The following is a 24,419-nucleotide window of genomic DNA, read 5'->3' on the forward strand; positions in this document are numbered from 1 at the left end:
ATGTTATGCCTCCTTTCGCCTGTAGATGGCCCTCTACAGTCATTTTAAAAGTACAAATAGGGACGGATTACTGTACATATCCTCAGTAAAGAAGAATATGTAAGTAGTGACTATCCAAATTGCAATTTTGTATGAAACACATTTCAGAAAATCGAAAACCAATTTTCAAAACTCACAATAACACAAACAAAATGAGTAAATAAGAAAAAGGCAAAACATAAGTACACTGGCACTTTCTGCATATTTACCACTACCTTGCCTTCTGTTCACAAAAAGTCTTAAAATCTTGCATTTTACAAGAAATTTTAATATAGCCTAATTAAATGGGACATTTAGAACATGGCATATGAGAATATATGGTTAACCAAGGATGAGCAAAAGGTGATCACACTTTCTGCTTATTGCTATGACTTACCCCCTGGTAATAAAAACGTCTCAAAATTCTGACACCGAGGTGTGAGAGACAATGGAACAGAATATCAAAATCCTGAACTTTAGGAAATTTTACTGTACCATTTTGTAAATATGACCCTCTGAACATGGCATGAGAGAATGCATTAGTAATGCACTTTCTGCTGTATTGCTATGGCCCTCCATCTTGATCATGAAAACATCTCAAAATTATGATACTGAGGTGTGAGACACAATGGAACAGGCCCTCATAATCCCAAAGTACAAGACATTTTACTGTACCGTTTTTTAAATATGACCCTGTGAACATGGCATGTCCCTCTTTCCTCATTACCAAAACATCTCAATGTCCCGACACTATGTACATTTGTAATTACAACACTTCACTGTTGCATTTCTGAGTTGTGACATTGTGAACATGGAATGTTAAAGTATATAGAAAATCTAGATCAGAACAGGCTAAATGCAATTCCTATTGTTTTGTCATTTTCTTACTTTCTAAATGAAAAACAATATTTTTTCAGTGATTATGACACTTCAGTATGATATAAAATATGCTTCAATGACAGAATAAATAAATAACCATGTAAAAAATACCCACAGTGGACATTCATAGTTGTGATTATAGGAATGTTATATATCAGGTGGGTAGCTGCGTCAGCATGCATAGGCTGCAAAGGAACAAGTGAAGGACTATTCCATGCTGAAAAGAGAAGAAAAGAATCACAACGTTTCGGCTGTGGAGCCTTCTTCAGGTGTGAGAAAGACAGGGCAGTAAGCAAAGATAATTTTCTTATTTTCTTTGATGACAAAGACGTTAAGGAATTGTTACGGCTAACAGCTCCACATCAACTTCCTTTTATAACTAACCTCATCGGATCCCTCAACTCCCAACTCTTCCAGTTTCTCACTTCAGAGAAGGATAATAAACTCTACAGAGAAAAACCATCAACACCCCTACCACCTCCACCAATCCTAACCTTGTTGTTACTGTACCCTCTGACCTTTCCCTTTCACCCCTTTGCATCCTCAGCTAACATATTTTAAAATTTCAACAAAATTACAATAGATTGTACAGTATTTATGTTTACATTTATGTTAAGATTAAGGTAAATCTGTAAAGATATGAAAACCCAACTGCACAGTGCTAACGTAACAATGCTTGCCAAGTTCTCAAATCAATCTGCATTGTATTTTTAAAATATTTCAGCAGAGGATATGACAGGAGTATAAATGACGATTCGACAATCATTTTTCTTGGGTGAATATGGTTTTCTGGGCAGTTGAGATATTGGGCATTATTGGAAATTTCCCTGTGAATCTGACATGTGTTAAACGCTCGCATTTCCTGCAAATATTCAAATGGTTAAGGTTTCGCTGTGAAATCCAATCGACCTTTGCAGAGACAATGTTTACATCGCAAAAGAAATCCATCCCTGGGTGGGCTCATACCACCGACCTCTTGGGTAACAGCCAAACGCGCTAACAGATTTCGCCACAGAGACTAACTGGTGGGTCCTTGTTTTGAATCACAAGTTTCGGGTTCGCTTGCCTTTTTTTGCCAGCCGGCAATATTTCTTCTGCACTGATAACCAAGAACTGAATGCTCCCCTTTTACAGCCACTTGGACACACCGCTCTGAGACATCTGCGTTCAGTAAGCGCTGAGCCTGCTCTCAGAGCAAATTGCCTCCTTTACATAGCAGCCCCGACACTGAGAAACGAAGAGAAATGGCTTTTATCTGGCATTTTTCATGTCCAGTGTGTTTGACGTCTCACAAGGGCGACAGAGTTCTTTTGCGACACTATTTCTTCTTTTTTCTTTCTGTACGCTTTGCTAAAAAAAAAACCACCAGCAATCGTGCAAGGGAAAAATGTCTTTTTTTTCCATACAGAAAATGTGCACCAGGAAATGTTGTGTTGAGAAGAAATGATTTAACATGATACGTGACCTAATATACCTGAGCAAATGCTCACCCAGCAAAGTCTGGTGAAGTCGGAGAGTCTGGTGGATGTGATACTTTCACAGCGTTTTGGAAGAAAACAGTTTTTCTTTGAATTCTAAATCAATCGGAATTTCAGTGCGACACATAAACCCTTTGTCTAATTTAAAGAGATTATATTTTGAAAACACGTTTCTCACTTTAAATTTTAGACAGGGCGGTGCTATTACTAGTAGCAGCGCTGAGCTCACTATGGTGCAATTCAGGTTATGTGATATACCAGAGTTTTAATACATAACGCGTCTGATTTCGGATCATAAGGTTCTACGTTCAACTTCTACCAGGTTTGTGTAAATGTTATTCGAGATCCTCAGTAATAGATGCCCTGTATGTAATGAACCGCACCTGAAAGCAAACGCTGAGGCTGTTTCCTTTTCTTTCCAGCATGAAACAGAAAATCGTTACAAAAAGCACCAGCTTTTTTGTCCAATAGCGTTTTTTCAACTTACATTTACAGGCTTCAGACACTTTTTAATGAAACAAAAGTGTCCTGAAACTCCCTAACTTTCAGGTTTGTTTGAACCTGTAATACAAAAAGTGATCTGAAACTTCCAGGATTTCATTCTCTGATGTAGCTGTCTCTAAAGTCAGACGTGATGTTTAGCAGATGTGAACTGTGCCTTTTCTCTTGTGTTCAAGGGTATTCGCTGTGTGAGATCCTAACTGCGTGTCCTGTACTGCTCTATTTTGTTCAGATTATCTACGTTGTGTAGATAGAACTCAACTGGATGGTGTGAATTCCGTGTTCAGGACCAGCAGAACCTGAAAAACTAATAGCTGACCCCGACGTGATTTTAACATGTAGCTGGATCTAGAGTCAGACGTGCTACCGTTGCGCCACGAGGTCACAGCTATCAACTAATTTGAATTCCCCAAAGGAGACAAATCAGTGTCACAAAAAAAATCTCCTGTGAGGAGCGCCGCTCTTCTGAAGAGAGTATCTTCTTCCCAAACTACATTTTAATTCCTCCTGCGCAGCTCTTGTGCAGGTGTTGTTCTCGATAACAGATCCAGGAACACTGATTGTTTTTCTATTTTTTTTTAAACTAAGTACCAAATGGTGCAACGGTAGCACGTCTGACTCTAAATCCGGCAGTTGAGTGTTTTAAGTACATGGGAGTCAACTGATACTGAACAGGTTCTGCTGCTGAACCTGCAGCCTTCACCATAAGGTCCAGTTCCCCAGCCTTCTGACCTTATATGTCCATCCCTTCTCGTCAAAACTCGTATTTTCACATGGTACCCTTCAGAAATCGCAGTATAGAATGAAAAAACTCCAATAGATCTCGGCCGCTGTTGGTGATTTCCCTTTAAAAACAAATGAATCTCCGAAACTTTTACGGAGTGTATCACTTTCACTGAGACCAAGAAGTGTTAAGCTGTACATGAGTCTTTGTGGCTCGGGTGTTAACCAAAAGGGTGGTGTTTTGAGCCCTCCCAGGGACGCTGAGCCTTTTAATGAACACACCCTCCTCACTTCATTTCTCCACGGGCGGTCTTGTACAGCAAACAAATACAGAGCCTGTAGGGAGCAGTAAGCTCGCAAATATAGCTCACTGAGTATATAATGAAGAAGCAGAAGTTAGTTTCTCATCTGCATGTTGCAGAGCCTTATGCAACTCATACCAACAGCTGGGGTTTGATCCCTGCATGGGCTATTAGTTGAAAGGCCATTGTAAATGATGTGTAACAGATTTCCCAGCTGGCTTTTATGTTTCACACTAAATTGCGATCTTGAAACCAAAATAATCAGAAATATGGAACACATCCGTTGTTCCCCAAGAAGGAAAGCTGTTTTACACTGAAATTACTCCTTTTAATATAATACAGATTGTGAAGACAAAGGAAAATATTACACAAAAGTTGGAAAGCACACTCTTAATCCATCTGCATATTTGATTTCCGCCATCCGTTCAAGGGTGCTTGGTGCTTCGCAAGCAAATCATTTCAGGGAAGAAACTCAGTTTAGTGAACTACTGTTGTATTTTCACTCATTGAATTTGATCTTTGTACTCTTTTTGCACTCTCAGCTAAATATTTCAAAATTACAGTTCAGATTAATTGGAAAACGTCACAAGCCTTATTAGGTTAGGACTGTACAATTGTATTTTAATATCTTGGTATATTTACCTTCATTTTAATGTAGAAGTAACCATAAATGTTGTTTAGTATTTTGTACTTTTGTCGCACTTTTTAAAACATTTTAGCTGAGGATGCACAGCGACTATTATACCTTGTGATACATGCAAGACATCTGTAAACGAAGATGTAATTACAATAAAATTGGCAATTAACAGAAAACCACAATTTGTATGATATTATTCCTTGGTATCGATGATCAATTGAACGATTTGAAGAAACTATCAAAGAAACAGCAGCAATAGCAGATGATTTTGGTTTTTGAACCCATCTGTACACCTCAATAATCCATTTGTCCTTGAAAAAAGAAAAGTCAGGCATGTTTTGAGTTTTGAGAGGAACGATCCTCATCTCGATCGTAAAGAAACATATAAATTTGATTGCTTCAGTAGAATTTTGGATTTTCTTTCAAAGATCTCACAAAGTATTGCCAGGATCCATATTTAGCGTTCGGTAGTGATAACACTGCTGATATTGATGGAGTAGAAATCTATGATGTATTGACAGCTTTATCTGAAGCAAGAAGTCCTAGAACGCCGCCTATGAAGTGTTGGGATTCATACCAAGAGATACTCTTTGTTTTCCACCCAAAATGCTACTATTACATTACACATTATGCAAACATTACCAGTTTTAGTAGCTTCTGGGCGCGATTTTCCAAAACTGAAACTAATTACAAATTATTTAAGATGAACCATGTCCAAAAATTGTAAATCAGGACTAATTTTAATATCAAATGAAATTACTACAGAAGGAAAGGTTTAACTGAAATATGAATAAGACTATGCAAGCCTAAAAAGTAGGACAATTCAATTTATATAACTTATTTTTTTATTTTTTGAGAAATGGGCTCACACACCGGAAGACACTAACGTTTCTCTTCGTTAGAGTATGTGAATAACAATTTAACCCCAAATGTTTGTAATTGTGATTCTGTTAAAATGAAAAAAAAGCATCTATCAATAGTAAGAAATTATTAAGAAAGTAAGAAATTGTGTTATTTCATAAACTGTAAGACATGAAGACATTTACAGGTTATATCCTTTGCTTTGTTTTTTAACGCAAGCTGTCAGGATCCAAGCCCATGTTCGGACGGTTGTGTTTCTCTTGTAATATTCAAATGTCATTGTTTTGTCCGTCAGTTCTTTCTCGAGTTGTACCATGGATATTTTATACCATCAATACTTTTCATGCTCTTTTGCATTTTCCTTCACATACGGAAAAGAACTCAAGGCGTTCTTGTCACTGTGCTACACAGTACAGGACACGCAGTGAGGAATTCGCGCAGCTTTCAGCGGAATCCAGAGGGAGGACTCGCTCTGTGAATGATCTCTCAGGAAATCCTGGGTGAGATTCAACATCCTGGGTGAGGTTTTTCTGCAACAGCCACGACAAGTGTGAAGAGATTCTCTGGATTTCCTGAATGTGACTTTAAATTAGTTCACATTCTTTGGTAGTTATCAGAACTAAATGCTTTGGAGGTACATTTAAAACTGCAGAGAACACTGTAGCACTTTGAGTTTAATTGTGTAAACCTGGCTCTGTATGAACAGGAGCAAAGAGTTCTCACTCAACAGAAGACTTCGATGTGAGCACAGTAACATAAAGCACTTGGAGATGCCAGGGATTGAACATGAGACCTCATACATACAAAGCATGCACTCTACCACTGAGCTACATGCCCAACATAGGAGGCTGTGGAAGTGACTTAGAGATGTGCAGGTGCTCACAGAACACAATCCATCTTTTGCATCTTTTAAGTGCTCTTGATTAAACTATGCATAGAAAAACAGCAGTACTGATGATTTTCATGGACTGATGCACACTTGTTCTGTACAACTCCAGTGATAAAACCTTGTCTGTAAATATTGTAGAACGTAAAAGGGTGAAACAACGCTCCAACCACAGGAATGGTAACAGAAAGGATCATTTTCTTATTTAATACGTCCTTTTGAGATGCCTTGTCAACGCACAAAGAGGCTAGAGCTGAACAAATATTTTGTACACAAGACGGCAGTGCGATATTAGAATTCCTGTCTTCTTGATGGATTCAGACTCCTTCTCAGAGGTCCATGCTCGCCAAATAACTTTAAAGCTGTAGCGGCAATGCTTGTTAATAAGACAAAATTAAGCGTTGCTGTGCTTTCCTAAATGAGGCCCCATCTCACGCTCCCTCTCTGTGGTGCAGCCACAGAGAAAGTATTAATGCAGGCTGATTTAAGATGTTTTCTTTTGATAAGGGACAGCTCCCAAATGGGGATGCACTTAGCTAAGCCTGGCTATCATGATCAATGGTCATCCATTGGCGCCTATCTGTCTAGGGAGTGCCGAATGGACATCTGGACTGCATTCCTAAGTGTCAGGAGTAAGTGACTCATATCTCACCTTGATCAACCAATCAGGGACTGGTAGGGCCGAGTAACCCATGTGGGACTCTGATGCCCATGGAACTTTCAGCCAATGAACGAGCTGAAGTTCCTCCAGGTAAAAACAGGCAACACAGAGGGCCTGAGAGATTTTTCGGACAATTCTAAAGGGAATTCAAAGGAGAATTCCAGGGCAGGACGGCCCAGGAGCAGAAGGCTCCCAAGGGCAGGACATTCTCGCAGCGGGCCTCCTGACCCTCAGCCCGGACAACCACAGAACGGCCAGTGTGTCCGAGTGCCAGAACTTTCCTTTGTTCTAAGAGTCTAGAGCGGAGGTTGCCAGAGAGTAACCAGAGGATCCACCCAAGGTTAGCATCAGCAACAAGCCTCGTGAACAGGTTGGAACTGTGGACAGCTGAATCACTATTCAGAACTAGCTCTTCATCAGGAACGAACCGGTCCTCTTCCTGACTTGCTGGGGCCCACAGTCATCTTTTCTCCTGTGCACAAACTTTGCTAGTTAAAGCCAATACTAACTAGCCGGTCAGTGAGCATCAGCAGCGCATCGTCGCAAGCCGCACAGCACAGCCTGGCACGCAGCCAGAGAGCGCGGATTGGACAGCAACAGCCTGCAACATTTTCTTTGTGCCCGCAGGAGATCTGAATCCCCAGAGATTGGATGAGTATTAAACTTCAATGCATTACAGCTCGAAAATTCAATTGTTATCCCAACCAGTTGATATCAATTTAATTCCTAAGAGTTATGTACTTGTTTTCAGTATCTAATGTAGAAGTTGTAACCAAGTTCAATTACGAAACGGTCTAAATGAATGATATGCTGAACGTATGTCCTCTTGATATGTGTAACACTTCGTAACTGACTGAATATATATACCTTTTGTATTCTGATAACCCTCTCGATAAGATCTGTTAAGTTTATATGCATATTTTATTTATTAATAAATGTATCCTCGTGTAATAGTACCTGTGTGTGTGCGTTGTTTGAGTTATATCGCATGGTTGGATTCTAAGGCCATCAAAAGAATCATTTTGTGATTTACTGCTACAATTAATAATTGTCCCAGTAAATGCCCAAACCCTACAGAACTGGTGCAGTTCAGAGAGCACACACTACACTGATCAGAAATTTTGAAGCCTGCCTGCTTAGTGGGAAAACAGGAGGGCCTCCTCTGCCACCTCTTCAGCCCCTGGGATCACCTCCAGGTGGACATCTGTGGGGAGCTACATGGTGTCCTGCTCCAACAGCACTTCCTCATAGTGGTCTATGACCTACATACAAAATAGCCAGAAGTAGCCTCCACAGGATCAGTCACAAATCAGGCAGACACGGACTTCCTGGAATCCCTCTTTCCCTGCTGGAGGCTGACAACTGTCTTCACCTCAGACAACAGGCCACAGTTTGTGTCTGGAGAGTTTGGGTCTCTGCGTTCTACAACCCAAAGGTGAATGGGGATGTGGAACGACTCAATCAGACTCTCAAAAATCAGAGCTCACCTGTCTGAGGGTTGTTCCTTCTCAGCCGTGCTCCTCTGCACTCTCACTACAGGGCCACACAGCATGCCATGACTGGCAGCTCACCAGCCTTCCTCATGCTCTGTCATGAGCTACAAATGCCACTGGACAGGCATACCCCTCCAGTGCACACCCACAGCAGGATGGCAGAACAACCGCAGCAGATGAAAAGATGGTATGACAGGTCACACAGAGTGAAGCTGCCTGGAATCACTGTGCAGGATTGGGTCCAGACCAGGAGACCCAATCAGGAGTACAAGCTCCAGTCTTTTTGTCTTCTCCTTTACAGGCCACAGAGCAGCTGGGTCCTGCCACCTTCCGCCTCTCTGATGGGTCAAGCTGGTAAACCAGCCACCTCCAAAGCTGTTGTTGAGGCTGAGGCTGCCACTGCTAGACTCCCAGACGAGGTTGACACCCCTGTGGAGCCATCTGTTCCTGTGAGAGAGCAGTCCATATCCCCTTCTCCATGGCCAGACAGTCTTTGTAACTGACTTTTAATTGCTTTTGTTGTGCTTGCCAGCCTACTTCAGGCAGTCCTTTTCACCGTCTGGAACAACTGAGATTGTTTCATTTTCTGAAAGGGAATGTTATTCATTTCGGGTTTACGACACTGTTGCATTGTTTTCTGTTTGGGGGTTACCACTTTATGGTACTTAGGTTTTTGCCATTCTGTGACAGTTAGGAGTTATGTACAATAAAGACCAGATGTCCACAAAATCTGTCCCACACAGTTTCTGGTTTTCCACGGTGTAACAAAACTGTCCCAGGGAAATGTTTCATCAGAATTATTTTATTTGAATACAAGTAAATCTTATCATTACCTATGTACTTTCTTAAATTCTTACAGGCAAGTTGTTTTTAAAGAAAACACTATTGTAAAATATACTTTAAATAGACAGGAGTTATTATTTTGAGTTTACAGATCATTTGGCTTTTAACATCCGAACTGGAAAAGAACTGGAAAGAACTGTGAGTTGCAGTGGGCTGTCAGTTGTGAGTTGCAGGGTGAGGTTACTGCTGGCTTCTGGATACAACTAACATAGTATACAACATGATATGAGTACAGAAAGAATGAAATTTCCTACACCCTTCTAGATCTCTAGTGACATTTGTCCCATCTTCTTTTCAGATCCAGCCACCCTTCCCATCCAGCAGAGCTCCCCTCTTCCCTCAGTCTATGGAAGGCCTGAAGGTGTTCCTCTTTATCACACAGTGACCCTTCAGCAGTAATTCTGTTAACTTCACTAGCTAATACCCTATAAGAGGTGACCATGATTTCAGGAAATATCTTTCATTCCCCTTCAGAACTGCACTAAGCCTTTCATGGAGCAGTACACTAAAACATTCTCTATACCAAAGTGTAACAGACATGTTTTTCTTCTTTCTGATGATTAAGATTCATTTCTTAGCTGACAGAAATGTATTTTAATCAACACAGCTGATTAGAAGGTAGGCCAAGGGTAAAGAGGCCAGGCTCCTTTATTTTAACATGAAAACCACTCAGGTCCTGGGAAATTAAACCTCAGAAACATGAAAATAATCTGCAGTCTCAATAATAATGAATGTTTCGAGTTTGCTGCAGAATTGTACACATAAAGGGGCATCCTTCACTCTGTTTATAGAAAGGTTGTGGTATGTAATCTCTGTAATAACGTATATATATAGGTTTTTCCTTAATCAATTGCATGTAAACATTTATCTGACAGAATTTACAACCTCTATAAATTCTGAACGCTACACTATACAACATAAACAGCCAAAAGTCTCTAAAAACAAAATTTACAGATAAAATAAAATTCTTTATTTTCCCAAAGTTCCTGATAGCATGTAATTTGTACAGAGAGCGACTTCGAAAAAGCTTTCCGACTGCCACACACTCCATGTTAGATTGTAGCAAGAATGCAGCAGCAGCACTTGCTGTAGTTGTGGCAGAGCGCTCAAGGTGATGGACTAGAAATCCATTGGGGTCTCCCCATGTGGGATTGAATCTTACCGATTTTAGTTATCTAGTTATGTCATTGTGTTCCTGAACAAAGATAAAGTGCCCTTTCTTCTTCCCTGGTGCTATTAAAATGCTAAATCACTTGGACCCAAAGCCTTGGAAATAAGTTCTGCAGTGTCCACAAACAACATTTCACAGCTGGAATTAGATAGCAACACTCCTTGCATCCTCATGTCTTGTGCCCTACTTCCAGCCTTTGAAAACCAAATTAGTAGGTGGGTGAGTTGTGACAATAGAAGAGGAGGAGTGAGGATGGCACAGATGGAAACCCGTTTTCTTGCACTCTGGAAGGAATGAAAATAAAAGCTGAAACCTGAAACAGTAGTAACCATAAGAAGAAATTTTTAGAAAATCTACCTATGTGTTTGATTAATTTTGTTATTTTTTCAAAAAAGTTCATTATTGATCACAATCTCTAGTGAACAAAGAAAGTTCTGAACATGTGAGGCGTTCTTGAATCTTGAATCAGCTACACGGGTATCTTTTCAGTGGTGGTCAGGATATGTATATGTATGAGAAACCAAGAGGAATCACTTCACTCCTATTAAGAATACAGCATAGGATAGATACATAACAGTATAGGAACGGGACATTTTGTGTGTTGGTGCATATGTCAACGCATTATCTACATCATAGTGCCTTTCTCATTTGCTCCATACTAGAAGGACCGTAGAGCAAGCTTTGTCAAAAATGGGATTCAAACCCATGCATCCAGGGTGCACCATTATTAAAAGCTTTGGAAAATGTGTCGCCTTCTATGATTCATCTTCTTTGTGGAGTGAATGTTGTATCTGAGAGAAAAGCGAGGATGCTCACTAAGGTAGGGTGACATAGGTTCTGGCTATGCAGGAACTGTGAATCATATTCATTCAAGGTCATCAGAAAATAATGTTTAATAATGTTACTTGCATTTAGTTTATGTGGCCGTTAAAGTGTATATCCTTGTGTCCTGTCTGGTTTAATAAAATTGATTTTCTTATTAAGATAGATTCATACAATATCTCTGATTCCTCATTATTTACCCTTTATTGCATAAATATTTCTTTTACCTGATATTTATTCTTCCCAGGGGTAAATACAATTTTGATTGTGCAAAAAAGACTTGTTGTGTGACTCTCGTGAAAGTTAAGGATCCTAATCTGTTTTATACACATTTCTTGCTTAACATGGTAAGTTAAAAGCTGTTACAAACTTACAAGCCTATTCAATGAGAACAGTCTCAATTGTAAATTAAACAGGACTAAACTTAACATTCCAAGACTGTAAAGAAATAAAGAATTCAATTTAGACTTAATTTTTTTAATTGAATAAAACTAAATCTTTATACATGTTATTATACACATAAAGTAGACTGCATGACTAGAACTAATTCTGTTCTAATCAACCATAAGTAAGAGTAATTATAGTCAACATTTAGTTGACTAGACTAAATCAAAAGTGGGTGACTACAAAGTGACTAATAGACATTTTAGGAACAAGTACAGGTTTGTTCCATGCTGAAAAGAGAAGAAAGAAAACGCAAAGTGTCAGCTGAGGAACCTTTAACAGATGTCACATGCTGACGCAGTTACCTACTTCAACTAATAGACATTTCAGTTGACTTGAGTAAGACTATGATTAAATCAAAAACTAAAGTGGTGACTAAAGAGGTGTATTTTTAAGTCACCTGACTGGATAAAACCCTTTCCACACTGACTGCAGCTGGAAGGTCTCTCTCTGGTGTGATTAGGTGCAGCGGCTCTGTAGCTAAGGATCTATACCTGTGGGTGGAAAGTTGCTGGTTCAAATCCCACAGCTGGCAGAGAAATCCTATGCTGGTGGGCCCCTGAGCAAGGCCCTTAACCACAACTACACCAGAGATGCTGACCCCGAGCTTCTCTTCCTATCTGTGGGCCTCATGGTGAGAGTGTTATGAGAAGACAAAATCCTAACGTGAGAAAGTGGCCAATAAAGTGATCTTATCTTATGCGCTGGTGGTGTCTTAAGGTGATTCAGTCACTAAAACTCTTCCCACGCTGACTGCAACAATTTATTTTCAAAGTTTATTTATCAAATGCACAAGAACAGAGCATGCAGCAGTAGTTGCTGTCAATGAAATGTCTTTTCTGCAAGCTCACAAAAATCACAAGAATCACAGAAATCACAAAAACACAAAAATCACAAAATTGAGATTATGAAAATAAGGTTACATAATAATAGATGTAATAGAAATTGAATAAAACTCAATATGAGTAGAGCTGCTATGTGTCCATGGTGTATGCAATATATACAAGTAGTGCGGTTATGCTGAATACAGTGAAAACTGTGTGTCCATGTAGCCATTACAGGTGATTTGCTAAAGGAGCTGGAGGTTGGCTATTTAGCAGTCTTATTGCCTGGAGGTAGAAGCTGTTCCGTAGTCTGTTGGACTTGGACCGAATACTTTGGTACCGTTAACCGGATGGTAGGAGGGAAAATGGTTTGTGACTGCGGTCCTTGAGAACGGACCTGGCCTTCTTCAGACATCTAGCTGAGTAGATATCCTGGATGTTTTGTAGCTCACAGCTGGTGATGAGCTGTGCTGGCTTCACCACCCACTGCAGTACTTTGCGATCCCGGGCGGAGCAGTTCCCATACCAGGCAGTGATGCAACCAGTCAGGATGCTCTCAATAGTGCACCTGTAGATGTTGGCCTGGATATGTGATGGCATGCCAAACCTCTTTAGCCTACGGAGAAAGAATAGGCACTGCCGTGCTGTTTTGACCATGGTTTTAGTGTGGTGGGTCCAGGTTAAGTCCTCTGAGATGTTAACTCCCAGGATCTTGAAACTGCTGACCCTCTCCACTGCAGTTCCACTGATGTAGATAGGTGTGTGATTTCCTCCCTAGTGATTTCTATTGCCTCTCTCCTGTGTGAATGCGCTGGTGGGCTCTTAAGTTACTTGAAAGACTAAAACATTTCCCACACTGACTGCAGCTGAACGGTTTCTCTCCTGTGTGAACAAGCTGGTGCCTTTTTAAGTCATGTGATTGACTAAAACTCTTCCCACACTGACTGCAGCTGAATGGTTTCTCTCCTGTGTGAGTGCGCTGGTGGGCTCTTAAGTTACTTGATTTACTAAAACTCTTCCCACACTGACTGCAGCTGAACAGTCTCTCTCCAGTGTGAGTGCGATTGTGGGCTAATAAGGCACTTGAGACTCTAAAACTCTTCCCACACTGACTGCAACTGAATGGTCTCTCTCCTGTGTGAATACGCTGGTGTCTTTTTAAGTAGTGTGACTGACTAAAATGCTTCCCACACTGACAGCAGCTGAATAATTTCTCTCCTGTGTGAATGCCCTGGTGGACTATTAAGGTACTTGATTGACTAAAACTCTTCCCACACTGACTGCATCTGAATGGTCTCTCTCCTGTGTGAATGCGCTGGTGGACTATTAAGGCACTTGAGTCTCTAAAACTCTTCCCACACTGATTGCAGCTGAATGGTCTCTCTCCTGTGTGAATACCCTGGTGTCTTTTTAAGTTGTGTGACTGACTAAAACTCTTCCAACACTGACTGCAGCTGAATGGTCTCTCTAATGTGCGAAGGTTTTTTGAAATGCTAGACTGACAAAAACGCTGCTCATCCCTGTGTTGTAATGGCAGTTTGTCCACTCCATCAGAGCAAGGCTTTGAATGATTCTTCCTCATTGTCTGATCATGCTGGGGTTTCTTATTCTGCAAATCCTTCATGGAATGATTTTGCTCTCTGTTCTGAAACTGAGATTTGTTTTCTCCATCGTGTCCTTCAGTGTGCAGCTCAGCAGTCTGAATCACCTGGGGCTCCTTCTTCAGCTCTGCGGGGTCAATCAACTGGGGCTCCATGTCCTTATCTGTAAGATTAAACTCACTCAGTTCTTCTTTGAGCTCTTGTACAGAGACACAGTAAAGTTCATTACAACCTTGTGTCATATTGTTCGTGTCCAGATTATTAATCTTCTCTGTAAAAGCATCACATGCTAAGAGTCCAGGTGTCCCACTCTCAGGCTCCGTCTTCATCATGGGCACAGAGTCCAGATCCTCCACACTCTGTCTGCTCTCTGTGTGCTGCTCACTGAGTGTCTCTTTCCCTTCTTCAGCAGTGATCTCTGTCTCCTGCATCAGACTGGAGCCCCACTCCTCCTCCTCACTGTGCTGCTGTTCAAGAGGAGCCCTGTCCCCAGTGTCAGAGAGAGCACTGGCCTCTGAGCCTGAAAACACAGGACAAGAAGACAAGACCTTTATAATAATAATAATAATAATAATAATAATAATAATAAACTTTATTATACAGATGCAGCCATTCAAAATGCACGGTACAAACCCATACTGCCAAAATGACCGACAGGCACTCATGGTGCATTAGTCGGTAGTGAAAAGATTTAATCATTTAATCTCTTTACTGTGCCCATTTTAATCCGCTTAGTATTGAATATTTATAGGAAATTTTACCACTAAAGGGAAATTTTAGTAGCTGAGCATAAAAAGAAGAGGAGCATAACACATCTGAAGGTAGACAGATACATAGAAGGTCATAAACGATATTAATTTAGGAACATACAGTAGGCTAGTCAAACGTTCCAAGGTCAAATTCTTCCAGGACGACGGTGTAGCGGCGAGGCTTATTAATAAGGCAGAATTAAGTGTTTCTGAGCTTCCCAAATGAGGCCCCATTTCTCTGTTCATCTCTGTGGTGCAGCCACAGAGAAACTATTCATGCAGGCTGATTTAAGGTTTCCTAGGACAGCTCCCAAAGGGGGATGCACTTAGCTAAGCCTGGCTATCATGATCAATGGTCATCCATTGGCGCCTATCTGTCTAGGGAGTGCCAGATGGACATCTGGACTGCATTCCTAAGTGTCAGGAGTAAGTGACTCATATCTCACCTTGATCAACCAATCAGGGACTGGTAGGGCCGAGTAACCCACGTGGGACTCTGATGCCCATGGAACTTTCAGCCAATCAACGAGCTGAAGTTCCTCCAGGTAAAAACAGGCAACACAGAGAGCCTGAGAGATTCAGTAAGATTCAGTGGATTTCTGAGAATTCTGTGGACTATTCTAAAGGGAATTCAAAGGAGAATTCCAGGGCAGGACGGCCCAGGAGCAGAAGGCTCCCAAGGGCAGGACATTCTCGCAGCGCGCCTCCTGACCATCCTGAGACTCAGCCCGGACAACCACGGAACGGCCAGTGCGTCCGAGTGCCAGAACTTTCCTTTGTTCTAAGAGTCTAGAGAGTAACCAGAGGATCCACATGAGGTTAGCACCAGCAGCAGGCCTCGTGAACAGGTCAGAACTGTGGACAGCTGAATCACTATTCAGAACTAGCTCTTCATCAGGAACGAACCGGTCCTCTTCCTGACTTGGTGGGACCCACAGTCATCTTTTCTCCTGTGCACAAACTTTGCTAGTTAAAGCCAACACTAACTAGCCGGTCAGTGAACATCAGCAGCGCACCGTCGCAAGCGGCACAGCACAGCCTGGCACCGAGCCAGAGAGCGCGGATTGGACAGCAACAGCCTGCAACTGTTTCTTTGTGCCTGCAGGAGATCTGAATCCCCAGAGATTGGATGAGTATTCAACTTCAATGCATTACAGCTCGAGAATTCAATTGTTATCCCAACCAGTCGATATCAATTTAATTCCTAAGAGTTATGTACTTGTTTTGAGTATCTAATGTAGAAGTTATAACCAAGTTCATTTACGAAATGGTCTAAATGAATGATATACTGAACGTATGTCCTCTTGATATGTGTAACACTTTGTAACTGACTGAATATATATCTTTTGTATTCTGATAACCCTCTCGATAAGATCTGTTAGGTTTATATGCATATTTTATGTATTAATAAATGTATCCTCGTGTATTAGTACCTGTGTGTGTGCGTTGTTTGAGTTATGTCGCATGGTTGGATTCTAAAGCCATCAAAAGAATCAATTTTGTGATTTACTGCTACAATTAATAATTGTCCCAGTAAATGCCCAAACCCTACAGAACTGGTGCCTTCAGAGAGTGCACTACATTTAATTTTGCTATGGCAACGTTACAACGGCATCGAAAATTTTTTGCGCGCCCTCTCTTTAAAGCCCTGGCCAAATATGAAGACAATACGTACAGTTATAATTCAAACTGAATTAATAATTACACATCCCAATTACCATGGTGGTGCATGTGATCATTGCGTTTAACCAACGAAAAAGGGTGAAAAATCAGTCACATGGGAGTTTCGAAAGCTTAACCTATCAGCAACAAAGCGAAATCTACACGATAGGCTACCTCAAACTGTCAGTTACACGACTGTGTACATCACTTAAGCCACTCCTATTTGGCATTTTAGTTATGGAGGCAGGAAGACGCACCCCACATCCCCCTCCCTCTGGGTGCCTGACTTGTCGCCATCTTTAACCGTTCCGTTTCCGAATCACAGCAGGTTCACGTACGAAAAATAGGTCATCCCAGATACAATACATATAGATTTTTGTGGTAAGAGGGAGCAAAACATCAGTATTTACCGCTAGTAATTAGTGTGCGATTTATAGTTGAAATCTGAGCCTAAATATAAAGTTAAAATCTCAACAAAGCAATGTAGGAAATACGCTCACAGAAATACACAGAGAAAATAAATCCTTTCTGACATCTAAAATCAGTTTCGATCAAGGTCTCCAAAATGAACAAGAAAACATCTTCAGAGAGCAATTACGCTGTGTTTATTTAGAATAAGTGATTTATGAGCAATCTAATTTCTTATTCGTTTAAAACAGTGAAATGTCAGCTGCAAAAGATCGCACCAGAGACAGCACTATCTCTGCCAGTCACAGACGTTCAGGAAAGGGTGAATGAAGTCATGTCAAGTACAATACCTTGGTGATCAATAATAACAGCTGTAGGACAAGAAACAAAAGATAGTGAAAACTGAAGCTTTTTAAGGCTAAAACTAAAATTCGTCCTACAAATTAAGGCAAATAAAAATTTAGGATGTTAAAGTGCTAGAGGTGTAAAAAATACAAAAATGCACATGAGTAAAAAGTTTTAGAAATGGAGCAGGTGTTACTTTGAAATAAGCAAACAGAAAAAATCATGACTATACATAGTGCAGAAGAGGGATGCAGGAACACTTGCTTAGATATACAAAAAAATCACAAAAAAGTGTATGTTACAAAAGAACATACAAACATGTTCATGTACATGAACATGTACGTCAATTTCCCTTTGGGATCAATAAAGTCTTATCCATCTCTACACATGAAACAGAGTGAGGAATCAGAAAATTAGCATGCATAAAAAACAGCAATTCTGTCAGTGAGATCCAAATGAATTAATAGCAAACATGGTTTCATGGAGGGCTTCTCAGATAGTTGGGCATTCAGGTAGATTGCCAGGCGAAAGGATCTGTAAATATATTTTGTTAAAGCAAGTCAGTTTTTCGCAGCACATAAAAGACATTTTTCCAAGAAAATTTAGCCTGTGTCACTAATGAAACCACTAGATAAAGACAAATATAGAAATCTAAAGATTTTTTTAATCAATGTTGGTAGCAGGATGAACTGTCAGGTTGAGCTAAGTGTATATTTTGTCGCAGAGTTGCTGCAAGATATTAACAGTGAAAAAAGGTATTTAGAAATGAGTCATTTCAAGAAGAAAAATTTCAGAATAATTGTAAATCTAACAGGATAGAAAAAGCACAGAAAATAAGCAGTTCGATTGATCAGATTAGTATGAAAAGCCATTTAGCAAAGAGGGAATGAGAAGAGTGACAAAGCAATAAAGCAATACAGTAGATGTAAAAACAGTTATAAGGACCACAGATTACAAAGTAAATACATAAAAGAAAGACAAGCAGTTAGAAGTGCTACCACAATTAGAAAATGAAGCAGATACAGACACTAAGTCTTCTGAAAAAGGTTTTGAGGTTAGATTTAAATGCACTCAGGGTAGGTGACTGATATCACTGGGGATACAAATCCAGCTCTGGGGTGCAGCTAGAGAAGGTCCTGTCACCCACAGAATGTAGATGTTCTTGAGGACAGCTAGAAGACCAGAGTCAGACGGACAAAGGTGGGGAGTAGACAGATAATAAGCCAGATAGGTACTGAATGAGGATGAGGATTTTGAAGTTGACTCGAAACCTGATAGGAAGCCAGTACAAGGACAGGCGTAATGCATCCCGATCAGGATTCTCGCTGTCAAATTCTGAACATATTAAAGATTGCTCAGTGTGGATTTAATTTCCCCAGTGAACAGGATGTGCATTTATTAATTCTAGAAAAAAATGGCTTTCTTGATTTCTCTAGTTCCTAGTTTCTCTAGTTCCCTTTAAAATAAACTTATTTCACCATGCAGAGTATTACATGGCCAGTATTTACATATGATATTTGTGATTTAAAGAAATTAACACAAGCAGCTTTTGAGGGGTTAAGTGTTGGCTGAGTTATTGCAGGATATAAGACTAGAGATGTTGGTAGGAAAAAGATAATTTGAGGAAAGTTGAGGAATACACTGATAACAAGAACACTTCCTGATGGGGTTAGGCATACGTTTGATGAAGATGATGAAGTTAACAGACTGTATGTTTACATAGATACTGAAATGAGGATTGTATTTTAGATTTTGTGTAGTTGCTAGCATTGAACTGTGTGTTGGATGCACATGAATTGAAGGAATGGGCAAACATAGCTGATGCTGATCCACAGAGCCAGCATCTTAAGATTTTTATATTTAGAGGCAATTTGTTGAAATAACTAACTAGGTATGGCTATTGATGTGCAAGAGAGGTGGAAAGGCTGTTTCCTTAAGCCCGCACTATAAAATAATTTATCCTCAGTGAGATGCTGCCATCTCACAGTGGGTTTCTAACACTGTGTATAGTTCCATCCACACAGTGCCTTTACTTCCATCCATTTTCTAATCTCTTTATCCAGTACAGAGAATTTGGAGCCTATCCCAGTAAGCAACGGACACAAGGCAGAATACACCCTGGATACAAACACACATAACCAGGGCCAGTTTTCCCATAAGCCAATTAACCTACCAGTATGTTTTGGAGTGCGAGAGGGAATCATTAAAATAAACAGCTTTTTAGTATAGATTACACTTTCCTAAAATGTATTTAAAAAATAAAAACGATTACAATTAATCTTTCCACGTTTGATCCCAAAATCCCAAGAATAATAAATCTAAACGGGGAGAAAGCTATGCCGATAGTTTATTAAGATACTTAAAAGACAAAGATAACAATTTATATTGCATTTGTCTGATTGTATCAAAAAGACATTTAATAAAACTGATAATTCTGGTCCCAAAGTCTGATTGCCTGACACACATTCGAAGAAGTCCTATATTTTCTAATACACACAGATCCCGGAATTTTGACTTCACTGTGTGATGAAGAAATTTTAAAGACTACTTCTTAGCGTAGATAAAAAAAAGCTTGGATTCTCATGTACAGTATCTGATACACATATCTTTTTCTGTTGTCTTTGTTGATCTCTTGAGGATCCTTGTGATATTTTGAGCTCTTGTTATAAAAGTGTCGCAGTTTAAATCATTTTCGTTGTTAGAAATTATGAAACGCTCTGTTAAAAGCAAGGGAGTTTTTATGTCTGTTATAGTAAAAGAAAATGCCCGACGAACTAGGGATTTGGCAGTTTTTTAGTGCTTGTACAATCGATGGAAATGTTCAAATAAATGTGCTAAAGAAATAAACAAAAAGTTTATTTTATTTATTCCTTTATCATATTGTCGAGCTAATATCCCGTTCTTGTTAGTTAGATCAACGAAATGCTGTGGTGTTACTTTTTGTCGATGAAAAAATAAAGTATTTTCATTAAAAATGACGGTTACAAATAATGTGGACCAGCGTAATACTTTGAGTTTACAGCTTATCCAAGGTCATTCATTGATACTATTAGTGATATCTTCGATAAAGGCTTTGATGCATAAAATATTTCTGCATAATTAAAATATTTATGATAAAGGTTGTGTTGTGTACTTTTGCCCAACTGAGCAATCTTGCTTTCATAAAATATACCAACTTTTTAATGACTGATGATTAACATGCTGTAATACACAGTTTAAATTTAAAAGCTCAAATGCTGTACATGAGAGTTAACCTTTAATGGCTCCTCCTGGTGGTTTTACAAGGTGATTCCGGATACTTTCCGATATGACGTCATATGACGCGTTACACTGCATCATACCGTGTTTTGATGCGACACGCCCACCATGTTGTACCATGGTGTACCTCACGCGTTTTGAATGGCTGCATCTGTATATAGAACCTTCAAAGGTGGCTGTATAGTATGTGAAAGGAAGATGCTTTGACAATATGCTGCACATATGGGTCCAATGTCAGGTCTGAGTTAAATATCCTCGGGTTTTCAATTTAGACTGAAGCTCAAGTACAGAACTATCTACGGATAGCTCTAGAGCATTGGTTTTACAAAGTTTGTGGGTGGTGCCAATAAGCATGACTCTAGTCTTGTCACAGTTAAGATGAAGGAAATTGAGTCACATAGGTTTTTTATGTCGGAGATGCAATTCGATAAAATAGAGAAAGCCACATCAGTGTCAGGTTTGGTATGGACGTCTAGGTGAGAATCATCAGCATAGAAATGACAGTTGAGGCCATGTGACCTTAAAAGCTGACCAAGTGGACACATGTAAATGCTGAAAAGTAAAGGGTCGAATATTGAGCCCTGAGTTTTAACACGAGCTTCAAGTAGTGCTCAAAAGGGAGTAATACCCACACAAAAAGTACTAGCTTAAAATTTAAATTAGCAAAGACGTTATTTAGCAGTGAAGAGATAAGGGAGAAACCTGGGAGAAGTGAGATGATAATATCATTTTTTTGTTTTTGTATTTTGCAAACTATGCAGCCTAGTGTCTTGAAGTTAGCTTTGTGCCCAAATATTTAAAGATGCTGCCTGTTCTTGGTCAGTAAGGTAAAGGGCATGTATTTGGTAAGCTGGCTGTACGCCCAGAACGTGAAAAGAACTAACTGTTGTCTAGTCTGCAACTTAGATATAATTAATCGGCATGTGTTGCTGTCTTATCATTTGTTTAGAATGCGTCATAGTAACTTGTTTGTTTAAAGGTATAAAAGAACATCTTTAGTTACTTATTTTTAAGTCCGGTGGTTGGAAGCCAGACTTCCATACGCATATGAAATAAAGAGACTTCTGCTTCACTGACACCTGAACTTTGTCATTTGTATGACACAACAGTAGTAAGTAAATTAACTTTTCAAAACTCATTTTCAGAACTTGATATACATCACAGATTCAAACACACTTCATCTCTGAACACATAACTTGAAAAAGGATTTAAAATACAGCAGACTCATATTTTACGTTACATATTTTTACACAAATTCATGTATAGCCAGTCAGCTGTGAAAAAAAAATCAAATACTATAAATAAAAATGTAAATAATGTGGGAAACCTCAAAAATTCAAGTCTTAACAGCACGCAGCTGAGCTGCTCTTTGGGAACTAGTCACTAGTTATCATGCAGCATGAACATCAATATAAGTACAAAGAGGAAAAAAAGCAAGACAAGAAAAGTTAAATTGTATCACTGTTTTTATTGTAATTTAAACTATATACATGGACATGCTAGTACAGTGACAGATTAGTTGTTTAAGATAAGATAAGATTACTTTATTAGCCCTATACAATTTCTTGCATTAGGAATTTATCTTTTCGCATACACTAGCTTGTTCTCCATGAGACAAGCAGATAGGGAGAGAAGCTTGGGGTCAGAACGCAGGGTCAGCCATTGTACAGCACCTCTGGAGCAGTTGGGGTTAAGGGCCTTACTCAGGGGCCCAATGGAGTAGGATTCCTCTGCCGGTCGCAGGATTTGAACCTGCGACCTTCCAGCCACAGGTGCAGATCCTTAGCCACAGAGCCACTGCTCCGCCCCTCCGCTCCATTTAAGGATGGTGTTCTGATTATATGCAATTTTGGATATACAGGCTTTGTCAAGACCGAAACTGCTGTATAAAATGCGAGTCTACTGGAATAATATCACAACTACATTACACATAACACTGCACACTACATTTAACACTGCACTGACACTGAGAGGTTAATAGAGACACACTGACTGGACACTAAAGTACACTTACATTGCACTGAGAGAGAGAGGGGTTAATACAGACACAATGACTGGACACTATAGTACAATAACATTGCACTGAGAGAGAGCGGTTAATGCAGACACACTGACGGACTGGACACTACAGTACATTAAGATTAAGACTGCATTGAGAAGAGTAGGACCGGAGGACTGAAATACTTAAACCGATTAAAATTATTGTTATATACACAATCATCAGTAAATATATAAAAAGCAAATACGACGTAAAAACAATATCTATACGTTTTCTTTCCTAATGACGTTGTATTTATTCACTGATTCAGTGAAACAATTGTTGAATCTGAACGAGGTGTTTATTACTGTAACCAGACAAAACAGTTCAGTTTCCAGTAAAGAATCCCGTTGCTACATCACACAAGTCTTACCCACTTCACTCTGCATCTCTCCACTATACTCTCACCAGTGAGGAAGTTAAAGATACTGGTTTTAAACTCGCACACACCCCGACTACATACAAGTCACCACACTGACCTGACAGCTCTAGTTTCGTGTCCATTTCTTCTTTTAGTCCTGCAGTGGCTTCACAGGGAAGCGTGTATCCAACATGATCTGTCGGTCCCTGATATCCTTCTGCTCCCGACTCCTTCTCCCACAGCTGCAATCTCCACTTCAAGCTCTCGTTTTCCTTCTTCAGTTGCGCCATTTCACTCCCGACACTGTCCTCCACACACTGTGTGATTTTAATCACGGCCCGTCTCACCAGGATCTGGGAGATATTGCGGAGTTTGTCTTGAAACTCGTTCTCGGTGTCAGACATCCTGTTTCCAAAAACTTCTGACACTTCATACACGATCGATTTGAGCAAAACGTGCATGAACGAGTCAAGCTGGGTTTGCAGATTTAACAAGCACTCCGCCATCCTTCTTCAGAGTCGGTCAGAAACAAAGGCTGACTTCCGAAGTTTAAACAGAACAACTTATTTTTTATTCTTCACAGATCCTGTTGTCAGGGCTGTGCTCTGTTCAAGCATAAACACAGTCGACAAGACGTTACGTATTCAGAACCTGAAGTTATTTTAAAGAAAAACAACAACTTTCTTTATCTAAAGAAAATGATTCAGTCACCCACACGTGGGTGAAAGACATGCAGGGTCGCGCAGTATAATGACGTCATTCGTTAGCGCGGCCGCAGCTTCAAAACAATCGAGAAGCGGAGCTGAGAAAGAGGAGTTTCTTCAACCGGATATAAACTTCTCTGCACCTCCTAGCGCCACCTAGTCAAGAGGAGTGAAACACCTGCGACCTTCGCCGTTTGTGACGGAACAGATTTATTTTTTTGCCCTTCCACAACCCTCCTCCCCAACGAAAACGTCTCAAGTGGATTTTTTCAAGTGGATTTTGATCTCCCTATGCAGGTTTTTGGTTAAAGAAAAAAAAATGCTGTCGTTTCTTGCCAACTGGCAGTATTTCTTCTGCACTGATAAGCAAGATCTTTTTCATATTTCACAAATTGTTTGAATTTGTCCATAATTGTTGTTTATGTTTGATTAACAGACAAAATATGACAACCTCTCTACTGAGCATATACTTTATTTTCCTGATGTACTGTAGCAGCCCCGACACTGAGAAACGAAGAGAAAATGGCTTTTATCTAGCATTTTTCATGTTCAATACGTTTGACATATCCCAACAGCGACAGAGTTCTTTTGCGACACTGTTTCTACTTTTATCTTCTTTCTGTACGCTTTGATAAAAAAAAACGAGAAATCGTGCAAGGGGAAAAATGTCTTTTTTCATAGAGAAAACGTGCACCAGGAACTGTTGTGTTGAGAAGAAATGATTTAACACGATACGTGACCTTATTTACC

At 39.9% G+C, this 24,419-nt stretch overlaps 1 protein-coding gene across 1 annotated transcript; it reads right to left on the reverse strand.

Moving 5' to 3' along the window:
- Nucleotides 1–13,327: 13,327 nt before the first annotated feature.
- Nucleotides 13,328–23,631, reverse strand: LOC148824495 (uncharacterized). Its single transcript, XM_088926450.1, has 2 exons — nucleotides 23,084–23,631; nucleotides 13,328–14,664 (listed from the first exon to the last, which is right to left on the reverse strand). The coding sequence occupies exons 1-2, from the start codon at nucleotides 23,469–23,471 to the stop codon at nucleotides 13,328–13,330; spliced, it is 1,725 nt and encodes a 574-aa protein (XP_088782576.1). The 5' UTR covers nucleotides 23,472–23,631.
- Between the last annotated feature and the right edge of the window lie 788 nt (nucleotides 23,632–24,419).

The sequence above is a fragment of the Atractosteus spatula genome, chromosome 10 (genome assembly GCF_055471065.1).
Source record: "Atractosteus spatula isolate fAtrSpa1 chromosome 10, fAtrSpa1.hap1, whole genome shotgun sequence".
In the NCBI taxonomy this organism is placed as follows: domain Eukaryota; kingdom Metazoa; phylum Chordata; class Actinopteri; order Semionotiformes; family Lepisosteidae; genus Atractosteus; species Atractosteus spatula.

Coding starts and splice junctions, on each gene's coding strand:
- LOC148824495 (XM_088926450.1), bottom strand. CDS start 23,471: ATGGCGGAGTGCTTGTTAAATCTGCAAACCCAGCTTGACTCGTTCATG. Junction 14,665..23,083: donor CACGAAACTAGAGCTGTCAG/GTCAGTGTGGTG, acceptor CTGTGTTTTCAG/GCTCAGAGGCCAGTGCTCTC.